Source organism: Pelodiscus sinensis, chromosome 4, assembly GCF_052426305.1.
Source record: "Pelodiscus sinensis isolate ZL-2025 chromosome 4, ASM5242630v1, whole genome shotgun sequence".
NCBI lineage: Eukaryota > Metazoa > Chordata > Testudines > Trionychidae > Pelodiscus > Pelodiscus sinensis.
Window position 1 is genome coordinate 78387419 of NC_143055.1, and position 21020 is coordinate 78408438.

Genomic DNA, 21020 nt, shown 5'->3' on the forward strand with positions numbered 1-21020 from the left:
AGAGGCAGAGCTGACCTAAACTACCACAGAGAAAACAGAATGGTTGGTAAGTACCCTAACCCAGAAAATCCTGGCGAATTAAAATAGTGGTTATAGGATTTGGTTATTAAGGTTCAATATCTGCACTTTTTTTAAAGGGGGATGGACATTCCTCCAGATCCATCTCCCACTCTATGGACTAAAGATGTTAAAATGCATATATATAGGTAAATGTGTAACCGTTGAAAATTTCAGTAGTTAAACGTTTACAAGCAGGGGAGGGGAAGAAGTGGCTCCTGACTCCACACTCCACCCCTCCCATACTGTTGCCTCTGATATAGAGGTAGCAGTGCAGGGGAGAAGGCAGAGGCAGCACCACGGAAGCCAGTATTTGCAGGGAGCTGGCTTAAAAGCCCAGGCTTATTGGTGAACTGTGTATTGGTTTATACGTTCACATCCCTACTAAGGACATTTCTTTTTTGTAATTTCTACTAACGTGTCCCATGGACTAACACAAATTGTGATTTATGCAACCCATGGGACAACAACAAGAACTGCTATAGCTTCCATTAAGATTGTTGGTTTATTCTGATGTGTAGATGTAACACTGCATTCCAGGTGTAGTATTAGGTTTTTTTTCAACAGTCTCAGCCTTACTTTTCAATTGCAAAGTGTAAATTAATCTTCTTCTCTCTTAGCCCAGTTATGTAGGAAAAATTGTAAACTACAAAACCAATTTTGTTTCTCAGCTTTCTTCTGAGATGATGGAATATTAGTCACGTGACAACCAAAATCACAGAAAACTTGAAGGGACCCCGAGTCATCAAGTCCAGTCTCTTGCAGTTACAGCAGGACTAAGCACCATTTAGATTAGGGATATATAATCCTGTTTAATCCTGCTCATCTGAAGAAGTGTGTTTTGCCCACAAAAACTCATGATATTCTCTATATATTTTAGTCAGTCTTTCAGGTGCCACAGGACTACACATTGTTTTAAAGTTATAAACTAACATGGCTACTTCTCGAAGCCTGTTTAATTAGTAAACCTATTTAACCAATTAGAGGCAGGCAGGCAGGTGGAGGGTTGGTCAGGCTGGGCTGGAGTGCCCCCCTACAGCAGGCCCCACAGGGCTGAAGCAGCCCCCTGTCTGCCATGGGGGGGGGGGTGCTGCTTCAGTCACCACTAGTTAACTGTAACCAGTAAGCATCACCCATTAAGGGTAATCCCTAATCTAGACTATCTCTGACAAATGTCCGTCCAATCTTCTCTTAAACATCTCCAATGATGGAAATTCTACTACCTCCCCAGGCAATTTATTCCAAAGTTTAACCACTGTGACAGTTAGGAAGTTTTTTCTTAATGTCCAACCTAAACCTCCCTTGCTGCAATTTAAGCCCATTGTTTCTTCCCATCATCAGAGGTTAAGGAGAATAATTTCTCCCTCCTCCTTGTAATATCCTTTTAGGTACCTGAAAGCTGCTGTCATGTCCCCTTCTCAGTCTTCTCTTTTCCAAACTAAACAAATCCAATTTTTTCACTCTTCCCACATAGGTCAATACTCCAGTTGAGGCCTAAACACAGAATAGAGGGGAAGAATTACTTCCTGTGTCTTGCTCACAACACTCCTGTTAATGCAGCCCTGAATTATGTTTGCTTTTTTGCAACAATGCCACTCTGGTTGACTCATATCTAGCTTGTGGTCCTCTAGGACTCCTAGGTCCCTTTCTGCAGTACTCCTTCCTAAACAGTCACTTTCCATTTTGTGTGTGTGAAACTGATTGTTCCTCTCTAGGCAGTGTACTTTGCATTTGTCCTTACTGAACTTCAAACATGTGCTCAACTTAGAAAATTGTTTGTTTTGTCTGATAAGTTTCTTCACACACAGATACAGAGATTAGAGAAAGAGGGGAAAGGAAAAGAGGGAAAAAAGCAGATACTCCTTTGGCAATCTGATGGCAGTTAGTTGGTAACTGTTGTCAACTGAAGGCTGGAATGGTGGCTTTTTCCCTGAATAGCCAGGATCTCTGGTCCAATCAATATCTGAAAATCTGATTCAGAGTTGTAATCATACTACTAAATAAAGTTTCTCTCTCTCTCAATGGTAGAATTTACAGAGACAGTGTCTGACAAGTAGACAAAACCAAACCTTGGACTGGCCGTGGTACATTGATTAAACCCAAAAAAACATGCTGGGCTGACATTCAATAACCTTGATACTTATAACTTGGATCAGAAAATAAGCACAGGCAGAAAAGGACAGACACAAAATATAACCCACACGTAAAACCATGGATGAGCTAAGCCCTTGCCCATTCTTGGTTTTGTACTACACTGTCCATGAAAAGCAACAAAGCTGTTTACAGCAACTTACCCAACACTTACAATAATTTTTCTAGTCCAAACAATCTTAATAAGGCAACCTTGAACAAATTCAAAATACACATGCCTTAGCAGCACTACAACATATCAACAAATGTCTATTTCTTGAAACGAAGTTCAATGTTCCAACATTAATTGAGGTATTCACAGCATGATTAGGTAAATGATTTTTAAGATTTTCCCCAGTTTAGGGAATAAAGCATACTTGATCAGTATTAAATCCATTATAGTATCTCTGTGGGAAGTAGGCTAATTCAGTTGATCCCATTGTAATGATTACATTTATTTATAGAAAGTGACAAACCAAAGGAGATTTGCCAGTTAAAGAACGAAAGCGGTAGACCAGCTGGTAGTTGAACTCCCCATAGAACTGCAGTTACTAGACTGCTCCTCTGCTTATCTCTGTAATACAGGTAGCTGCACTTCAGTGAGTAAAAGCACAATACCAGCTCCTTCCACAGTTCCACAATCAGCAAATCATCATCCGTTAGCTGGCAAATGGTAAGTCAGACCAGTGTTAGCACTGAGGAGAGTAAGAATGAGGCAGCTGAGGAGAGTATAAATGAGCATATATAATCCCATTGCTTTTTCCACAGACACCTCACTTACTACTATCACACTGGTATACACCACAAGTCACTCCTCATATCCTTAACTCTGCCCCAGAGGGATAACACCCCTTTCCAGCACAACAAAGTATTCTCCAACCCTTCCTTTTAATTTGTGGTAATAGAACTATGTCTTGTATTATTAACTGACCATTACTTCATTAAATTAATTATTTTTTCTGACAGTTTTCTCAGTTATCCTTTTTGCCTTTATTTGCCCACCTTTTGGGGGCAGAGAAGACATGGAAAGGCAGCTATTGCAACATTTCATCTCAGCATAACTGGGGGTGCTACTATGACAAGTAAATTCTTTTAATACCCAAATGGTTATAAGCTAGACACTTTTATAAAGTAGTACAAAACTGAAATTTTACAAGTCTTACATTGCTTTTACATGTCATTTTTTCCATTTATGTTTAGATTGTCAGAAGAAGCACAGAATATCACAAAAATTACCAGCACTAACACTACAACTGTACTTTGATTTTTACAAGTGAATACTTCAGTGCAAAGCTAGTTATATTATAGTGCACAAGCAAAGGTAATCTACTTCATGGTTCAGACCATACACCTTTAGGATCAGTAAAACAACCCTACTTCCTATTCACAAAATGGCAAGATTGGCTAGGTATGTTATCACCAGTGAAGCAGGAAAGAGATTGCCCTTCTACATGTTTATTATGCTTTAATAAATACATGCAGGAACAGAAATGTTTAAGCAACCAAAATATCTGAAAAGCAACTCAATAAATGTAATTGTGTAAATATATTACTTATTTATAAATAAAACCTGATGTATCTAAAACATTCCCCTGCAAGAATTTAAGTGACAGAAATTTACAAAAGGATTGCTGTCCTTTTCCCATAAATAGTCATAGGCACCAATCTTACAAACACATACCCAAGCTTCATTTTAAATTCCTGTCTCACAGAACTTAATGGGACTGAAGTCCTTAATGTTCAGCATGTGTATAACTGTTTTCAGGAGTAATGGACAACTCAGTCAAACTAAAAAGGGTCAAACAAAATTGTGCTGGAAACCTACAGCTATTTCAAAGTACTCAGGAAAGGTGAAGGCTTATTTAGAAACACAGGACTTGCCAGAGTGGCACAGAGCTACAATGCATCTAGCCCCGTATCTTGTCTCCAATAATGGCCAGTGCCAGAGGCGAGCTGTAAAACCCCCCATCATGGGGCAGCAGCCGTGTGAAAATCTGCCCAGGGGAGAGTCTGGAGGCGACACGGCTGGATTAAGGCCTGAGGGAGGCTGTAGGGCAAATGGGGAGAGTATCAGTCTCTGCCTCAACTTCAAAGCGTGCGCCTTTGTGGAGGGGCCGAGCGGTGGCTCCAGTGAGGCGCACGCCCAGTCCCGCTCTGCCACAGCAGCGCCAGGAGGAGGAGCCGCCGCCGCCCGGAAAGTGAAAGGGAAACTGCCCCGCGCCCCATGAAGCTGCTGGGGCTCTGGCTCTTGTGCCGCCTGCTCCCCGGCGGGGGTGGCTCCCCCGGGGGGATCCAGCCACGGGGTAGCGGCGGCGGCGGCCCGGAGCTGCGCGGCTCCCGCAACCGCACCCGGGCTGGCTGGGATGGGCGGGAGGAGGCCGCCCTGCGGGTAGGTACCCACTGCCGCTGCGCTGCCGCCCCCGCTCTCCCTGCCAGTGACCGCAGCAACCACCACCCAGAGCCAGCCGCCCACCCGCTGCCTCTGACTGCTCCCCCACTCACCATCAACCTCCCCTTGCTTCCCTGCCTGCCAGCAGTGCTGCACAGCCTCCACACCTGCCACCCATGAGCCACCCCTCCTGCGCGCCTGCCCGCCCTCCGCTCAGCTTCCACTCTAGTGGCTCATCTCTGCTGCCTGGCCTCTAAACCTCCAGACTGCCAGGCTTCCCCCCTCGTCTCCATACCTGCCACCCAGATCTCTTGTTTGCCAGTTGTTCAGCCTCCATACCCACCACCCATCCTGCCTGTTGGCTGCTCAGCCTCCATACCCATCACCTAGCCCTACTACTATCCTCTCCCCACTTCAGCTCCCCAAAACTTTCCCTCTGCACTGTTATAAACTGCTGCTAAAACATTCACCCCCTCCCCATATGTCTTAAGGGTCAGTCTCTCTCAAGCACCAGACTACACTCTCCTCCCCCCATTTTCAATTTGATAGTGACAGAAAGGATTATATGTAACATTCAGTTGATGTCGGGTGGTGGTGGTGGAAATTATTTAGTATGTGGTGAAATAGAGACAAGTCTTATGTGTCTTACACAGCAGCTTTGTCTAGACTGGCCAGTTTTTCCGAAAAATCAGCCACTTTTGCGGAAAAAATTGCCAGCTGTCTACACTGGCCGCTTGAATTTCCGCAAAAGCGCTGACTTCCTACTGTAAGAAATCAGTGCTTTTTGCGGAAATACTATGCTGCTCCCGTTCGGGCAAAAGTCCCTTTTGCGCAAAACTTTTGCACAAAAGGGCCACTGTAGACAGCTGAGATTTGTTTTCCGCAAAAAAGCCCCGATCGCGAAAATGGCAATCGGGGCTTTTTTGCGGAAAAGCGCATCTAGATTGGCCACGGACACTTTTCTGCAAAAAATGCTTTTGTGGAAAAGCATCCGTGCCAATCTAGACGCTCTTTTCCGAAAATGCTTTTAACGGAAAACTTTTCCGTAAAAAGCATTTCCAGAAAATCATGCCAATCTAGACGCATTGGAAAGGGAGGAAATTGTGGGGTTTGTTGTTTTGGGGGGAGGGGTTGCTTTTAGCTGTAGAAAGAATGAATTAACATTTGTTTAAAATTGATTCCTGGCTTTTCACATTGAATATATGCCTTATTCTCCACTATCTTGCACCTTTTGTAGTTATTTCCAATGTGTTATGAGAGTATGAAATATCAGCAAATTGGAATATTAGCGGTCTATTCATTCTTTGCGTAGTTATATATGGATATAAGGAAAAATGTAGTGAGGAATCAGACCTGTCATGTCTTGTCTACCTTGTTCTCCCTACCCCAGGAAATTTTATGGCTGACTGGAGAATGAGTGGAATTGTAACATGGCAAGTGATATGATTACAAATAGATCAATTCAAGAAGGAAAGGATATTTAGTTAGGACTGAAAAAGCTCTGGCCCTCATTCACCATTGTATACCAAACTAAACTTTACATTGACATTTTAAATGAAATGAAAACTGAAATCTTCCTTCAAAAGAAGGGTAAATGCATAATAATGGATTTCCTGGGCCACAAAATGTTGGCTCTGGAAGATTTCTAGTACCTGTACTTTTCATTTCCACCATAAGATGTCAGCCTTGAGCTAACAAAGTTTGCCAATTTCTCTGTCAGATGATAGTGGCTTTTGTTACTCTCTACTCCTCTCACAGTTTGGAATTTCATAGTCATTCCCATTGGCTACGCCTAGATTGCATCCCTTTTTTGGAAAGGGATGCAAATTAGACGTATCGCAATTGCTAATGAAGCGGGGATTTAAATCTCCCCCGCTTCATTAGCATAAAAATGGCTGCCGCTTTTTTTCGGCACGGAGCATTGCCGGAAAAAAGCGCCAGTCTAGATGCGGATCTTGCGGAAAATAAATCCTTTTCCGAAAGATCCCTTATCCCTCTTAAAATAAGGGATAAGGGATCTTTTAGAAAAGGCTTTATTTTCCGCAAGATCTGTGTCTTGACTGGCGCTTTTTTCCGGCAAAGCTCTGTGCCGGAAAAAAGCGGCAGCCATTTTTATGCTAATGAAGCGGGGGAGATTTAAATCCCCGCTTCATTAGCAATTATGATACGTCTAATTTACATCCCTTTTACGAAAAAGGGATGCAATCTAGACGTAGCCATTGTGTAAGGTTCTGGGGCTAATCTCTGCATACTTATACTAACCCAGCTCCCTTTTCATTATCTTGAAACCCTTGACTTACAGAGTCCACATGAGAAATGGCCATACTGGGTCAGACCAAAAGTCCATGCCAAGTGTTTCCTAGGTAATTATCAAAATGAGACATCAAGCTCACCGATGGGGAAGGAGGTGCAAAGAGGATACCAGTGATTTAAAAGAGCCTGGAGTCAAAGTATCTTAAATCATGTTTTGGCAACGTCCCACATAGCTGGAGGTTGATGGGAGCACATACACCCAGCAATTTTCCTTACTCATGAGGAGAAGGAGTACTGGCACCAGTGGGAGCACCCTCTCAGTTCAAACTAGTGGGTGATCACTAGACCCACTCATTCAAGCCCCCGAAGATGGATTGTGGCAGCATCAATCTTCTCCACAGTGTAGACAAACCCTAAGGTGCCACCGGACTCCCCATTGTTTTTGCTGATACAGACTAATACGACTGTATCTGAAACACATGTCTGTTTGTGAACCTATACTTAGAGAGAAGGAGGGGTAGTGGAAGAAGAGAAAACATATATATGGGAGGAGAGAAAAAAAGAGAAAGTGGTATGTAATGAAGAGAAATAAAAAAAGATGTAAGTGGTTTAGAAAAAGAGAGGAAAAAAAAGAAAAGAAACACCAAAGACAGCATAGGAAAAGATACACTGAGCATTAGAGAAGAAAGAAAAAGTGAAGTGAAGCCAAGAATAAGAGACAGTTTAAATTTAAAAAAAATAGTGAAGAATGTTACAACTAAATAAAATCTATAATAAAGATGGTACAAAGTTGTTTTGTCCCTAAATACTGTACTGCAAGGACACGTGATTTTCACTGTGGTTAAATATGTTTAAGTCTCAGACATGTAGATGTTGTGTAAACTTTACAAGCCCAATAAAGATAGTTACATTTTTTAAATTAATAGACATTCAGGAATTTATAATTTTCTTTTCTAGGAAAGTATTAAAAGAATTAGGAGTTTGAATTTTTTATCATCAGATGATAACAAGACTGCGATCTATGGAATAAATCAGTTTTCTCAGTTGTTTCCTGAACATTTTAAAGGTAAAGAACTAGCATGCTAATTTCGTATTCTTTGTTAAATTGTTTTTAGGCTTTGTAGCACTGACCTGTCAGTTTAGAGCTTGAGCCAAAGCTCACTGAAGTAAAGGGACAAACTACCATTCACATGAATGGGCTTTGGATCTAACCATTCTGGTGATACAATGGAACTGTCAATCATTGAAAGAGGTTTAGATGAAAGATCTACTGGCAACACACCAAATATCTGTCGAGTATCATCAAACAGTCAAAACTATATTTCAAGTGCAAGGCCATAGATTATGTGTTTGTGTACACACATACAAAGAATCTGTACAAAATTTACAAACTCTGATACCAAAATGGATGAAATTAATGCCTGTGTCTTTTTTAAAAAAAGTCTTATTTTGTCCTAAATCTGAAACTGTCTTGCTTGACTGTTAACTTGTTTATAGCATAGTAATAATGTCAGGCTCTTTTACAGTATTTTCCATCATTAGCTGTCATTATCCCCATTTTTCATATGGGGAAACTGAGGAACAGAGCAGCAAGGCAATTTTTAAAATGTTATAAAGTGCTCAAAATTAAGCTCCTAAAAAGATCTCAATATCTTTCAAGTGTTCTTTCTGTAATGTTATAAACAATTTTTAAACTATAATGGTTTGTGTATGAATTTAGCTATTTATTTAAGAAGCAGACCTCACAAAGTTCCTAGATACAAAAAAGTGGTGAAGAGAAAGGAAATACCGTTACCAACAAAGTTTGACTGGAGGGACAAGAACGTTGTCACCCAAGTAAGAAATCAGCAGACAGTAAGCATGGGATTTTCTTTTCTTCCTAACGTTCAGTTTTTTATTGTTGTATATATTATGGACTGAGATTAAAAAGGTGTTTTACATAGCATATGAGGCATCGCAGCATAAATCATTGTCTCACTGGCAGAAGGCTTAATGTAAGGGTCCTATTCAAATGCAAATTAAAGAGATTATATTTTTCCTAACTAAAATTCACATGTAGTTTCTGTTTATGTGCTCTACTAAAATAAATTTGGTATTTGTCCTGAGAGATGGCTGCATTTCAGTGGTGGGCATTGTTTTTATTTACAGCATTTAAGGATTCTTCTTGATGAAAGGCACTATTAAGCTAAAAATTTCACTTAAGAAGGGCACTATGATCAGAAATAAGAAGGGGATATTCATTATGCAAGAATAATGGCAAAACATCTGTAACTTCCTTAATTGCATTAAATCATGTGACTACCATGTATCTACATACTAGAGCTAGTGGGAAAATTTCTGTGAAGAAAATGATTTTGTCAACATTTTTTATTTTCCTCTGACAAAATCTAAATACAATTTTCCTTCAAGGTGTTAAAAAAAATTGTGACCAGGGGTCCATCCTGCAAAGAGCACCCAAACCTTCATGTCCAGTAGTGAAAGTAACTTAAAATTTCTTACAGGTACTGTCCTATTTCAACCCAGGTCCCTGCCAGCTCTTTAAATAGCTCCCTGCTGGCTTTTGACACAGCTTAGTTAATTTTTGCCAGAGCTGCACACCAGGGTGCATCCACCTTTACATGCTCTTATAGCTTAGATGAACATATTCCCATGCTGAACTCAGCTAAAATGAAGTGGTTTGTTTTGCTGTGAACAACTTAAATGAAATTTTCTGACATGGGAGTGTTGGTATATTGAGTTTCAATACATAGTTTCCAAACAAAGAACATTAAATGCTTCTCAATCCACATTTCTCAGAACTCTCTGTTCTGTGAAAAATTAGGATATTTTGACTTTTGTTCCAGGAAATTTTAATTTTGAGATTAGTTTAATATACAGTTTGGTTGTATCTCTACAGTACCCATAGCTCGAAATAAGCTATGCAATTTCAGCTACACAAATTGTGTAGCTTACTTCAAGTTAATTTCAAAATAGCTTTTTTAAAATTTTGCATTGTCTACACAGCACTTATTTAGAAATAAATCGCTATTCCGAAATGTCCCTTACTCCTCGTGGAATGAGGTTTACAGGGAGGTCAGAATAGTGAGACCGTTATATTTCAAAATAATGGGCGTGCTCCAAAGACATGGAATATCTATTTTGGGATACTTCCGGTATCCCAAAATAGCACTTCAGTGTAGATGGTATTGCCTTTGTGTGTTACTGACTCAAGCAGTTCTTTGAATGTAATGCTAACATGCAACAGGAATGCCTCCTGTGATTTAAACAGTTTGTTTTCACAAGTACCTGGGAGGGTTTGTCTGAAAAAGTAATACAGACTCAGTAAATGTGTAAATTAATTAAAAACAGGAAATCCAAAATATTGTATAAGTATTGATAAGACTAATTAGCTATATTTTATAGCCGGATTAAGTTTCTTGGAATATATAAAGGATTTCTAACTTTCTTTGATTGTAGGCAATAAACATTACTTTTTAATGTATGATCAGAATATAATAAGTTTTGCTTGTGTACTGATTTTCAAATTACAATAGTATAAGGAAAGGAATTGTTCCCATATACTGTACATTATAATGGAGTACCTTTACTTGTGTAGAGGTCAGTTAAAAGGTCTACAAGTTATAGAGTTATACAATAGTATATATGTAATACACATTTAGTTTTTATTCCAAATCTGATTGACTAAAACTGTTTAGACTTATAATATGCTCAAATATCAGTAGTTTTTAAACCAAACGAGACAGATTTACTCTACTGCCTTGTTATTTGAATCTACTAGTGGCTCAAAAGGGAGCAGCAATTGGATGAAGTCTCCAGTGGATGCAGAATTCAACTCTAGGACCTCCCTTTCCACAAACCCTATAGGTAGTCTGTTGGGAGAGGGCAGAGACATATCAGGGCAGGGAAGAAGGGTAGCCAGAGGAAAGATAGCTCCAGCTATATCCAGTAAGTTACAGTCTCTTGGGAACCGGAACCTACTTAAGCAAACATTAGGCTGCTCTAACTCGCACCCAAAACCAGGAGGAGGATCAGGGAATCATTATTCACTCCCTGATATCCCTCATTCACTGCTACATTAAGTGTAACTTGTACAAAGCTGAGAACCTGGCCCAGTATTATTCTCTTTTAGCTCTTCATAGAATAATAGGCCCTGTGGGTATGTCTGCACTGCAGTAAATAACATCCATAGCTAACCCTGGTTTGTGGGTCTTGGACTACAGGGCTATAAAAATCTGCAATATAGATATCTAGGCTTGGGCTCTTGGAATGTGTGTGTGGAGAGGCCCTCACATCCCAGGCTCCAGTCCAGGGCTGGAAGTCTGCTCTTCACTTTTATAGCCCCTCAGCCCCATGAGCCGGACCAGCCAGAGATGTTTTACTGTAGTATACCCTAAGTCAAGCTCCACTGAACATTTACTCCTTGTGCTTCACCTTTCTATGTTGTCCTTTAATTCTTTCACTTAGTGATAAGCATTTGTTGTTGCTTTTCACAATATAAACCAGACACAGATAAGTTCATCTTAATATAGGATTTTGGATTCAAGAAGACACTTTTTATTGTGATTTGGGGCTGTTGCTGCCATAACTAATCCATTAGAAGAAACATATTGCATTTAAACTATTTCTTTTTCATTCCTTTTGTTTATTTAGCAGTAAGGCAGAAAACTATTCAATGACAAATATTGGATTTTCCCCCCACAGTGTGGAGGCTGCTGGGCTTTCAGCACTGTGGGTGCAATAGAATCAGCCTATGCAATCAAAAGGAATGATCTGGAAGAACTCAGCGTACAGCAGGTCATTGACTGTTCATACAACAATTATGGCTGCCATGGTGGCTCTACTGTTAGTGCTCTCAGCTGGATGAATCAGGTCAGAATCTTTTCATAATTCTTAAACTGTTTCTTAGAGGTTTTCTGTACAAATGTATTTTATGAAAATAACCAAAAAAAGAGCTGGTAGTGCAAAACATACGTGGCTTGCAGCATAACTGATTGGAACTTAGTTCCACATGGAATCCAGAGTAACCAAAGTTTGAAGCAGTAAGTCAGAAGATTTAAACACATTGCATCTAGAATTCAACAGCATCTTCATTTCAATTCACTGTGAATTTTAGAGTCTGATTTTCAGTGGTGTTAAGAACCTCTCCTCCTATTTAGACAAACAAATGCTGCAGGTAATCCACACAACTGTACCACTAGCCATTTATTTAACTGTCATAATACAGATTTACAAGCCTAACTATGCTATTTAAAGAACTCTCCAATCCTGAACAGTAAGGTGGGTGTGAGCCAGGATAGCAACAGCTCCAGATGATAAATCAGGAAAGAGATCTTGGAGTTATTATGGATAGTTCTCTGAAAACTTCCACACAGTATGCAGTAGCAGTCAAAAAGGCAAATAGGATGCTAGGAATTATTAAGAAAGGGATAGAAAATAAAGACACAGAATATCTTACTGCCCCTGTATAAAACTATGGTACGCCCACATCTTGAATACTGTGTACAGATGTGGTCTCACCTCAAAAAAGATATTTTGGCCTTGGAAAGGGATCAGAAAAGGGCAACTAAAATGATTAGGGGTTTGGAATGGGTCCCATATGAAGAGAGGTTAAAGCGACTGGGACTCTTCAGTTTAGAAAAGAGGAGACTGCGGGGGATATGATAGAGGTCTATAAAATCATGAGTGGTGTGGAGAGGGCAGATAAAGAAAAGTTATTCATTAGTTCCCATAATAGAAGAACTAGAGGACACCAAATGAAATTAATGGGTAGCAGGTTTAAAACTAATAAAAGAAAGTTCTTCTTCACACAGCGTGTAGTCAACCTGTGGAACTCCTTGCCAGAGGAGGCTGTGCAGGCTAGGACTATAACAGAGTTTAAAGAGAAGCTAGATAATTTCATGGAGGCTAGGTCCATAAAAGGCTATTAGCCAGGGGATAGAAATGGTGTCCCTGGCCTCTGTTTGTCAGAGGCTGGAGAAGGATGGCAGGAGACAAATCGCTTGATCATTGTCTTCGGTCCACTCTCTGTGGGGCATCTGGTGCTGGCCACTGTCGGCAGACAGGCTACTGGGCTAGAGGGACCTTTGGTTTGACCGAGTACGGACGTTCTTATGTTCTTATTTAGTTTTTTATTTTATGGGGTGCACATCCCCATTCTTCATGGACTTCTTCATGAAGCTGAAAAAGATATAGACGTTGCTGCATAGATCCTGTCCTCCACAAAACGCATACAAGGTGTACAGATTGTGTTTCATTAACCAGTAGGTGGAAGTAATCTGTACAGAAGGTCCACAGCTGCTCTGTGGCTGGAGAGAACAGATTCCTTCCTTGGTGCCAGCTCAGTCTCTACCTGTTGCGATTTGTGCCATATAAACTGAATTGTTTGTAAATACAGAGGTACTCCTGGGATGGCAGTGGTTTTTTAAAATTTCTGTTGGGGGTTAGTATAGTATCCATACCACCTAGTGTTCTGCAAAGCCAGGTGTTCTGCAAAGCTTTAGCGCCAAATGTTTAGTAATTTATCTTCTTACAGACACAAGTAAAATTGGTGAAAGATTCTGAATACACTTTTAAAGCTCAAACAGGGCTGTGCCATTATTTCCAGCACTCCGACTTTGGAGTTTCAATCACAGATTATGCTGCATATGACTTCAGGTAACCCTTATTGATTCTTTTTATTTGCTGTACCTTTTTTCCTGTGTTCACAGACTAGGAAGTGAAGCCAAAGCCTTCACTGCATTCAACAGCCAAAGATTATTTTTACTGTTAGCATTGGTCAGTCATATGTTAATCCTACCACTGTATATAAAATCATAATAATTTTGGCAGTTGTGGTCTAGATTGTTTAAATGACAGAGTAAAATGCAGTTGTGGCTGTCAGTTCCAAGATATTAGATTAGGTGGGTGAGGTAATATCTTATATTGGACCAACATTTGTTGGAGAGACACACAAGCTTTTGATTTGCATAGAATTTTTCTTCAGTACTGGATAAGAACAGTAATTTTCAGCTACTATAAAGTCAAAGTGCACTCTCTGTGTGCTCTCAATTTTATGCGTACACTTTTTGAATGCTAGTGACCTGTGTCTCGTGAACAACAAATCTTAGTGCCGTCATCAAACTTCACTGGAAAAAAGAAATCAGCAGGCATTTGATTACTTCAGCCCCATAGCTATCTGTGCATTTCCACTGTAAACATTCCTCCCTTTAGAGCTTGTGACTTGAGCAAACACTGCTATTGAATGAAATTGGTAAAGACAACTTGTTCTCTATTTCACAATGTACTAAATTGACTTTCTAATTTTTTAAATTGTCAGTACAATACAATTTACTTTCAGTGACTCCATATGAAAAATCAGGAAGCAGGAAGATGATAAACAGCTAAAAAAGAAGTAATTGTATACTTTTTTGCTAAATAATGTTGGTGATAACCAAACTAAACATACTTAGAGTGGCTAATATTTCCAGACTATTACATAACTCCAGGAAAAAAATTGTGAGTAAGTGTTAGTCACTTGATGTAACTGCTTTTGTTCTGAGAGCAGTACATTTAGAATAACTATAGAAAAGTGAAAGTGGGCAAACTAATTTAAGCTAAATACCTATTAACAAATGACTAGTGATGTTACCCAAAATGATCATCATACCACATAAATTTATTCACTAAAACATTTAAGTAAATTTAATTAGGATTGTTGGTTTGTTAGCTAAAATATAATGTTCAATACATATTGTAATACAGTTGGTTACTAGGTATTACAAAGCCTACACTCTTGAGTAAAGCTGCTTTCAGCTTCAAAAACATGTTAAAGACTCACGAAAGTTTACTTTGTTGCATGTTAACATATCTTATGGATTGTCAAAGGCCACATTCTAAGTGAGGAACAGGAGAGGAAATAACATAGTCTATGTCTACACTACAAGCAGTTATTTCAACATAATGTCAAAATAATGCTGAGCTGGAGGACTTCTTGCTCCAATTCCTGTAACCCTCATTTTACAAGGAGTAAAGGAAGTCAGAGGAAAAGTGTGTCTCAGACTTCCTGCTGTGTAGACAGCGCCAAAAGCCGAAATAAGCTATTTCAACTTAAGCTACACAATTGACGTAGCTCAGGTTGTATAGCTTAGTTTGGCTTTAGCCCTGTTGTATAGATGTGCCCTTACATAGTATCTGCTGTTTCCCTGCAGTTGAATCCAAAATCTACTTACTGTAAATATCTACTTACTGTAATTTAATATAGGCAAATTCTTTGCTTTGTATCACCTGTCTTACCCTGTTGCTATCTTGACATATAATCCTGTGATGTTTAACTTTCATAGTAAACAGTTTGTTATTTGAAAGTTAAAATGGGCAGAATTAGTTCACTTGGAGATTGTTTTTGACACATTGCAGTCTAACAATTCTGGATTATAACTCTTATCCTTTTCACAGTGGCCAGGAAGACGAAATGATGAAGAAGCTTGTTAACTGTGGACCTTTGGCAGTGGTAGTAGATGCAGTTAGCTGGCAGGATTATCTGGGTGGGATCATACAGTATCACTGCTCCAGTGGAAAAGCAAATCATGCTGTTCTCATCACTGGTTTTGATAGAACAGGTAAAGTTTCATTAATTATGGCTTCAAAACCTATGGCTTTTATATGGACTCTGCTTCACTGAGTAATTTTATCCTTTATAAAAAAGAAGTGGTTAGAAACGAATCTGTTTAAGATATCTATCTTAAAACAAAGAATACTTAACTGTTCAGCTCATCTAGGCTCTGTATTTTTATTTATTGCATCCATGCCAACATATCCCCAGTGCACCCTGGCAGCAGCCCATTAAAGACATGGCAATAAGAATACAGGTGACCATAAATTCTGTCAATCCAAGTATAGTGTTTCTATATTACTTCTTCAAGAATGAGGATATGCTGTAGCAGCAGCCATATAGCATCTGCTTGTTAACTGTCCTTTAATAGTAGATTCCACTACCATTACATCAAATCAGTATAAAATATGAAACATTAAAATGACTAATAATTAGACTATTCGTTCATTAAGAGTTTTATTAGGATTTCAAAATTTTCTATTTTCATATTTATTATATAAGTCTCTCATTTTACAGGCAGCATCCCTTACTGGATTGTACGCAACTCGTGGGGACGCACATGGGGAAAAGATGGTTATGCCCATGTTAAAATAGGAAGTAATGTCTGTGGTAAGTCAAACAAACAAACAGTTGGTTTGAAAGTAAAGGAACATTCTGGGATATAATTTTTCATGTATGTGAAAGGATCTGTAAAACACTTCAGCTATAGGTTAGGTTTGTAAAAACACAAACTCACTTTATTTATAAAATGAGGACAAGAAGAATGCTCGTGAAAAAACATGTAAATAAAACAAAATCTTTGCTAGTGGACCTAATTCATATATTTGATTGATGAGCTAATATTTATAAAGCTTTAATGCATAACAAGTTAAAGTACACATCAGTTTAGTTAAGTTACATGGGCACAGGGTACCTTTTGTTATGTAAGGATTCGATCTTGCAAGCAAATCTGTAAACATGGACTCTGGTAGCTGTGTTCAGTCCAGTGATTCTGCAAAGGATGCAGGGCTCTTGCCCGTAGGTTCACCTTTAGTTATAGTCCCTACATTATTCTTCACCAAGTTTACTGACAAAGACCACGTGTCAGTTGTATTTTGATCTTGTTATGAATTCTGATTCTGTGAAGTCTCCTCAGCACCTCACAAGATCAGACCCTTCCGAATGAGGACCACACATCTAATTACAATGATTGGACTAGAAGTTAATGCCATCTACTTTTTGTACAGGCATCCTTAACCGTGATTAATACTGGGTTGGGTTTGTTAGTTTATCTTAGGTTAGGTTGTCCGTATCTTGGACTTACCTACCATAAAAACCATATATGTCACACATACAGTGCGTGACTGGTCAATACCTTTGGTAATTAGTTACATTAGGGCAAAGTGGGTATAAAATCGTACAAGATCAAACTGGATAACATTTTGCACCCACTTTGCACTGATGTGACTACACAAAGATCGGGTCCTTATACAGCTATTTAAATTTGAGAATATTCATTTTCTATTGTATGCACTAATTACTTGGTAACATTTTATTTGAGTCCTGGTAACTAAAGCAGGCCAATTGTAGAGAAAGGACCAAGAGAAAAATGAGTAAAATTAAAGCCAATTCAATAATTCTCACATTAACCCAGTTGTCTCTTCACCTTTCTCAGCAAGGAAACAAAACCAAACTGTCTGTGCCCTAAATTCAACATAGAGGAGCAGTAGAGATTCTATGAATCTATTAATCTTAGTTTTTCTCTATTCATAATTTCTCTTTTTTTAAAATAAACATATGAATTCCTGATTTAGAACGAGATTGTGACAGGCTCTTACATGGATACAGAACCCTTCTCGTCTATCTCCCACCCACCTCATTTTGAACAAGAGCCAGTCACAATTGCACTCAGGGCCTGTTCTTTGGGGTACCCTTGAGGGATGTACTGCTACTCAGAGAGGGTTGAAATGAGTATGGACAGATGTGTGGACTTCGTGCACTCTGGGCATCCTGAGGAAGAATTATTGAATCATTCTCTCTTTTGGTGGTGAAAATGTGGCATGCCCATCACTCAGGCTGTGTCTACACTGGCGCGATCTCCTGCAAAAGCAGCCGCTCGTGCGCAAAAACTTGCTGCCTGTTTACACTGGCCGCGTGTTCTTGCGCAATTAAACTGACGTTCTAATGTATAAAATCAGGGCTTCTTGCGCAAGAACTATGACGCTCCCGCTCAGGAATAAGCCCTCTTGTGCAAGAGCTCTTTCAGAAGAGGCCAGTGTAGACAGGCAACATGAATTTCTTGTGCAAGAAATCCCTATGGTTAAAATGACCATCAAAGCTTTCTTGCACAAGAGAGCATCTACACTGGCATGGATGCTCTTGCACAAAAGCACATCTCTTGCGCAAAAGCACATGCCAGTGTAGACGCTCTCTTCTGGAAGAGTTTTTGCAGAAGAACTCTTCCGCAAAAGAGTTTTTGCGTAAGAACGCGCCAGTGTAGACATAACCTTACTGTTTAACTCACACTCTCTGTCCACTACCTTTATTCTAGAAGACATTTAGAAGAGGTAATAAGAGTAGGAAAGGAGGAGCAATTGTGGTAGGGCTCCCCAAATTTCTGTAACTAGGATGAAATAGGGGTAAAATGGGAGAATGAGGCCCCAGCAAACATATCATACCAGGGCCACAAATTTGTCCAGAGGGGCCTTGTGCAATCTGTGGAGAACCTAGAACATGATAGCATATTTGGATGGCAAATTTTACTGCAGTTTTTGCAGTCCTTAAGGAGAAAGGGAAAGGATGTTGAGTCCTAGATTAGGAGAACTACTCCAGTTCTGCTAACACATTGTAAGTTCAAGAAAAAAAAACTGATCATCTCTAATGTGAAAATAAAGGAGAATCCTTTTATTTTGGGGGAGGATGAGAATTGTAGCTGTTTTCATACAATACAAAGGAATAAAAATTTTAAAAAAAGTTTTGTTTCCTTTTTCTTTGCCTTTCACCTATCCTGGTCGATGAAGTAGAACTTTTGGGGATTATGTTTTAGTTGGTTATTTGGGACCTAAGTTTAATTTGAAGTAAATGTGTTCTTTATACTTATTCAGCATCTAGTTTGTGTTTTATTTCTTCTAGGTATAGCAGATACAGTTTCATCTGTATTTGTTTGACTGACTGGCCTAACAAAAAACCACCCTGCTGGCAGTTATTTGTCAGATACTGAGATTCCATAAGTTTACGCTTATTCAATATGAAGATATTTTACTTCAAAAATTTTTAAAAACTATTTTATTATGAGGAGTTGGTCTCCTGGATGTTAGAGACACAGCATAGTCAGAATTCAGCAAGCTGCTTCAGCTTCCAGAATCTGAGCTGCCAAATCTGATTGGGGCTACACAGACAACTCCACCGAATACCACACAAAGAAAGATGACTTAAGGATCCCATTGTGGTGGTCAGTTTGGAAGTTTGAACTGTATGGAACACCAATTGAAATATTTAATCTTTAACCCTAGATGGAAGATGTGGAGCACAGTCAGTTTCTTGGTCCCAAATAATGCCCACTGACAAGTCACTAACAAGGCCTAGAAAGTCACTAACACCACTATTGGTTCAGAATGAAATGATACAAGAAAATAAATGGCAGGAGATAATGTTTGCTGAAGGTTTTCAGTCTAGAAATCTAGCTGTATGATTGGACAGTCTGAAAGCCCTTTAATATGAGGAGAAACATGATGTATCTTTCCATTTCCTCCTGTGTTTTATTTTAAAAAACCATGTGTGAAATCACAGTTGTTTTTTTTATCTCTTTGGTACCTTCTGGTGCCTGAATTGGCTTTTCTTATAGTTTTGTTTTGATTGTAGATGCTGTTTGCACTAACATGGACTTCCTCTCTTTCTTCTGCTCTCTTTTCTTCTCTTCAGTTTCCTCCTGGGCCACTCTACAATATATACTTAAGCAAGCAGGTTTAACTATAGTATAATCTCTTCTAACATTTCGCTTGTACTGTAAAGGCCAAAAGAAGTATGGGGAAGGAAAGAGAACACACCAGATAGTGATGGAACCATCAAAATGTATATTTGCCTTCTTGCATAACCATGTACTTTCATCTTTTCACACCCTCTCCCTTCCAGTGTTTTTGACCCTCACCTCTCATGTCTTCTTACATTTAGTTTTTATGCTTATCTTCCAATGTACTTGATTACCTATCAGTGCAAAGAGCACCTCAGCAGCTTTAGGATACTGCAATACTTCAACCTGAGATATGAAAGCATATCTGCTGTACCATATCTTTGCATTTAAGGTTGCAAATGGGCATTTCATTATTTTAAAAGTGTTAAAGTTAAAGCTGCTTCAGTCTCCTTTCTCTACCTCCATTAACAACACTTCTGCAAAAGGGAAATTCACTCTATGATTGTCATAGCTAAAAGATACCTTTAACTCACTAAATGTGGGTTCTACATATTAATTTCTGTCTTATAACAGTCCATCATCGATTGTTGCTAGTTACTGGCAGAGGAATGAAGAAGGGATATTAAGATACCTCATTTTCTCTCTGCATTTCCCCAATCAGCACCTTTAACTGGTGTATCATGGAGATCATCCCTCTAGCCACAGATTGCTGGATTAGTTTCTCTACAAGACCCATTCATCTCTGCTCTTTTCCATGGGTTGGTCAGATAGAATCTTTGAAAAGAGATGATAAAGTGTTTGAACTTTTTGATCTGCAGAACATAAGAGTAGATAGCAATGCCATTTTTAAATTTTAAAGCCTTTCAGTATCATTTATTTATTTAGAAACTTTTGTGAATTTCTGTGATAATCAGTTTTGTTCTATGTAGAAATAACTTTGAATCAATGTTGACATTTTTATAAAAACACACATGTAACTTTTATCTGAATCGTGAAGACATTTTTACAAAAATACTTTGCACTGTTACATTTGAACAGGTTCTCTTATTACAGTGTGGAATATGTGTTTTAATAATATTCTTTCTAAATAAAGAATGTGAAAATTCACTTGTATCCTAGTCTTATATTCAAATTGTGATATAGTATTATGAAGTTCTAGTAATGGCTGCTGTTTCTGTTGCTTACTGTTTCTCTCTCACCATCTTGTCATGTGTCTCTCAGGCTGTGTCTACATTGGCAAGATTTTGTCTACACTGGCTGCGAGTTCTTACACAAGAACACTGACGTTCTAATGTAAGAAATCAGTGCTTCTTGCGCAAGAACTATGACGCTTCCACTCAGGAATAAGCCCTCTTGCGCAAGTGTTCTTGCACAAGAGGCCAGTGTAGACAGGCAACATGAATTTCTTGCGCAAGAAAGTCCTATGGTTAAAATGGCCATCGGAGCTTTCTTGTGCAAGAGAGTGTCTACACTGGCACGGATGCTTTTGCGCAAAAGCACATGCCAGTGTAGACGCTCTCTTGTGCAAATACTCTAACGCAAAAACTCTTGCATTAAAGAGTATTTGTGCAAAATCTTGCCAATGTATATGTAGCCTCAATGTTTGCTTTGGTTGGTCCTATGCTCCATGTTTGTTAAATCAGATGACAGAATTACAGAGAAGATTAAGGGTAATATGATTACCCAGGGCTACTGGGAAGAGGTTTGCTGCCAGT

The 21020-nt window shown here is 39.1% G+C and overlaps 1 protein-coding gene and 1 long non-coding RNA gene across 3 annotated transcripts in view; one reads left to right on the forward strand and one right to left on the reverse strand.

Annotated features, from left to right (window-relative positions):
* LOC112545578 (uncharacterized) overlaps nt 1–4764 on the reverse strand; it is a 178301-nt gene extending 173537 nt beyond the window's left edge. For both annotated transcript variants that reach the window (XR_016349447.1, XR_016349448.1), the window contains exons 1-2: nt 4690–4764; nt 1450–1551 (exon numbers count right to left, since the gene is read on the reverse strand). This is a non-coding gene — a long non-coding RNA (uncharacterized LOC112545578). The remainder of the gene's footprint in view (nt 1–1449; nt 1552–4689) is intronic.
* On the forward strand, nt 4326–20412 carry CTSO (cathepsin O). The gene is made up of 8 exons (XM_025183995.3): nt 4326–4576; nt 7787–7895; nt 8550–8683; nt 11531–11698; nt 13362–13483; nt 15260–15423; nt 15933–16025; nt 18528–20412. The coding sequence occupies exons 1-8, from the start codon at nt 4412–4414 to the stop codon at nt 18560–18562; spliced, it is 990 nt and encodes a 329-aa protein (XP_025039780.3). The 5' UTR covers nt 4326–4411; the 3' UTR covers nt 18563–20412.
* Nucleotides 20413–21020: the final 608 nt, after the last annotated feature.

Bases quoted from the DNA above. Each gene is read 5' to 3' on its own strand.
- CTSO (XM_025183995.3), top strand. From the start codon at position 4,412: ATGAAGCTGCTGGGGCTCTGGCTCTTGTGCCGCCTGCTCCCCGGCGGG. The intron at 11,699-13,361 runs GTCAGAATCTTT...ATCTTCTTACAG, and splicing joins CTCTCAGCTGGATGAATCAG to ACACAAGTAAAATTGGTGAA. The intron at 16,026-18,527 runs GTAAGTCAAACA...TATTTCTTCTAG, and splicing joins AATAGGAAGTAATGTCTGTG to GTATAGCAGATACAGTTTCA.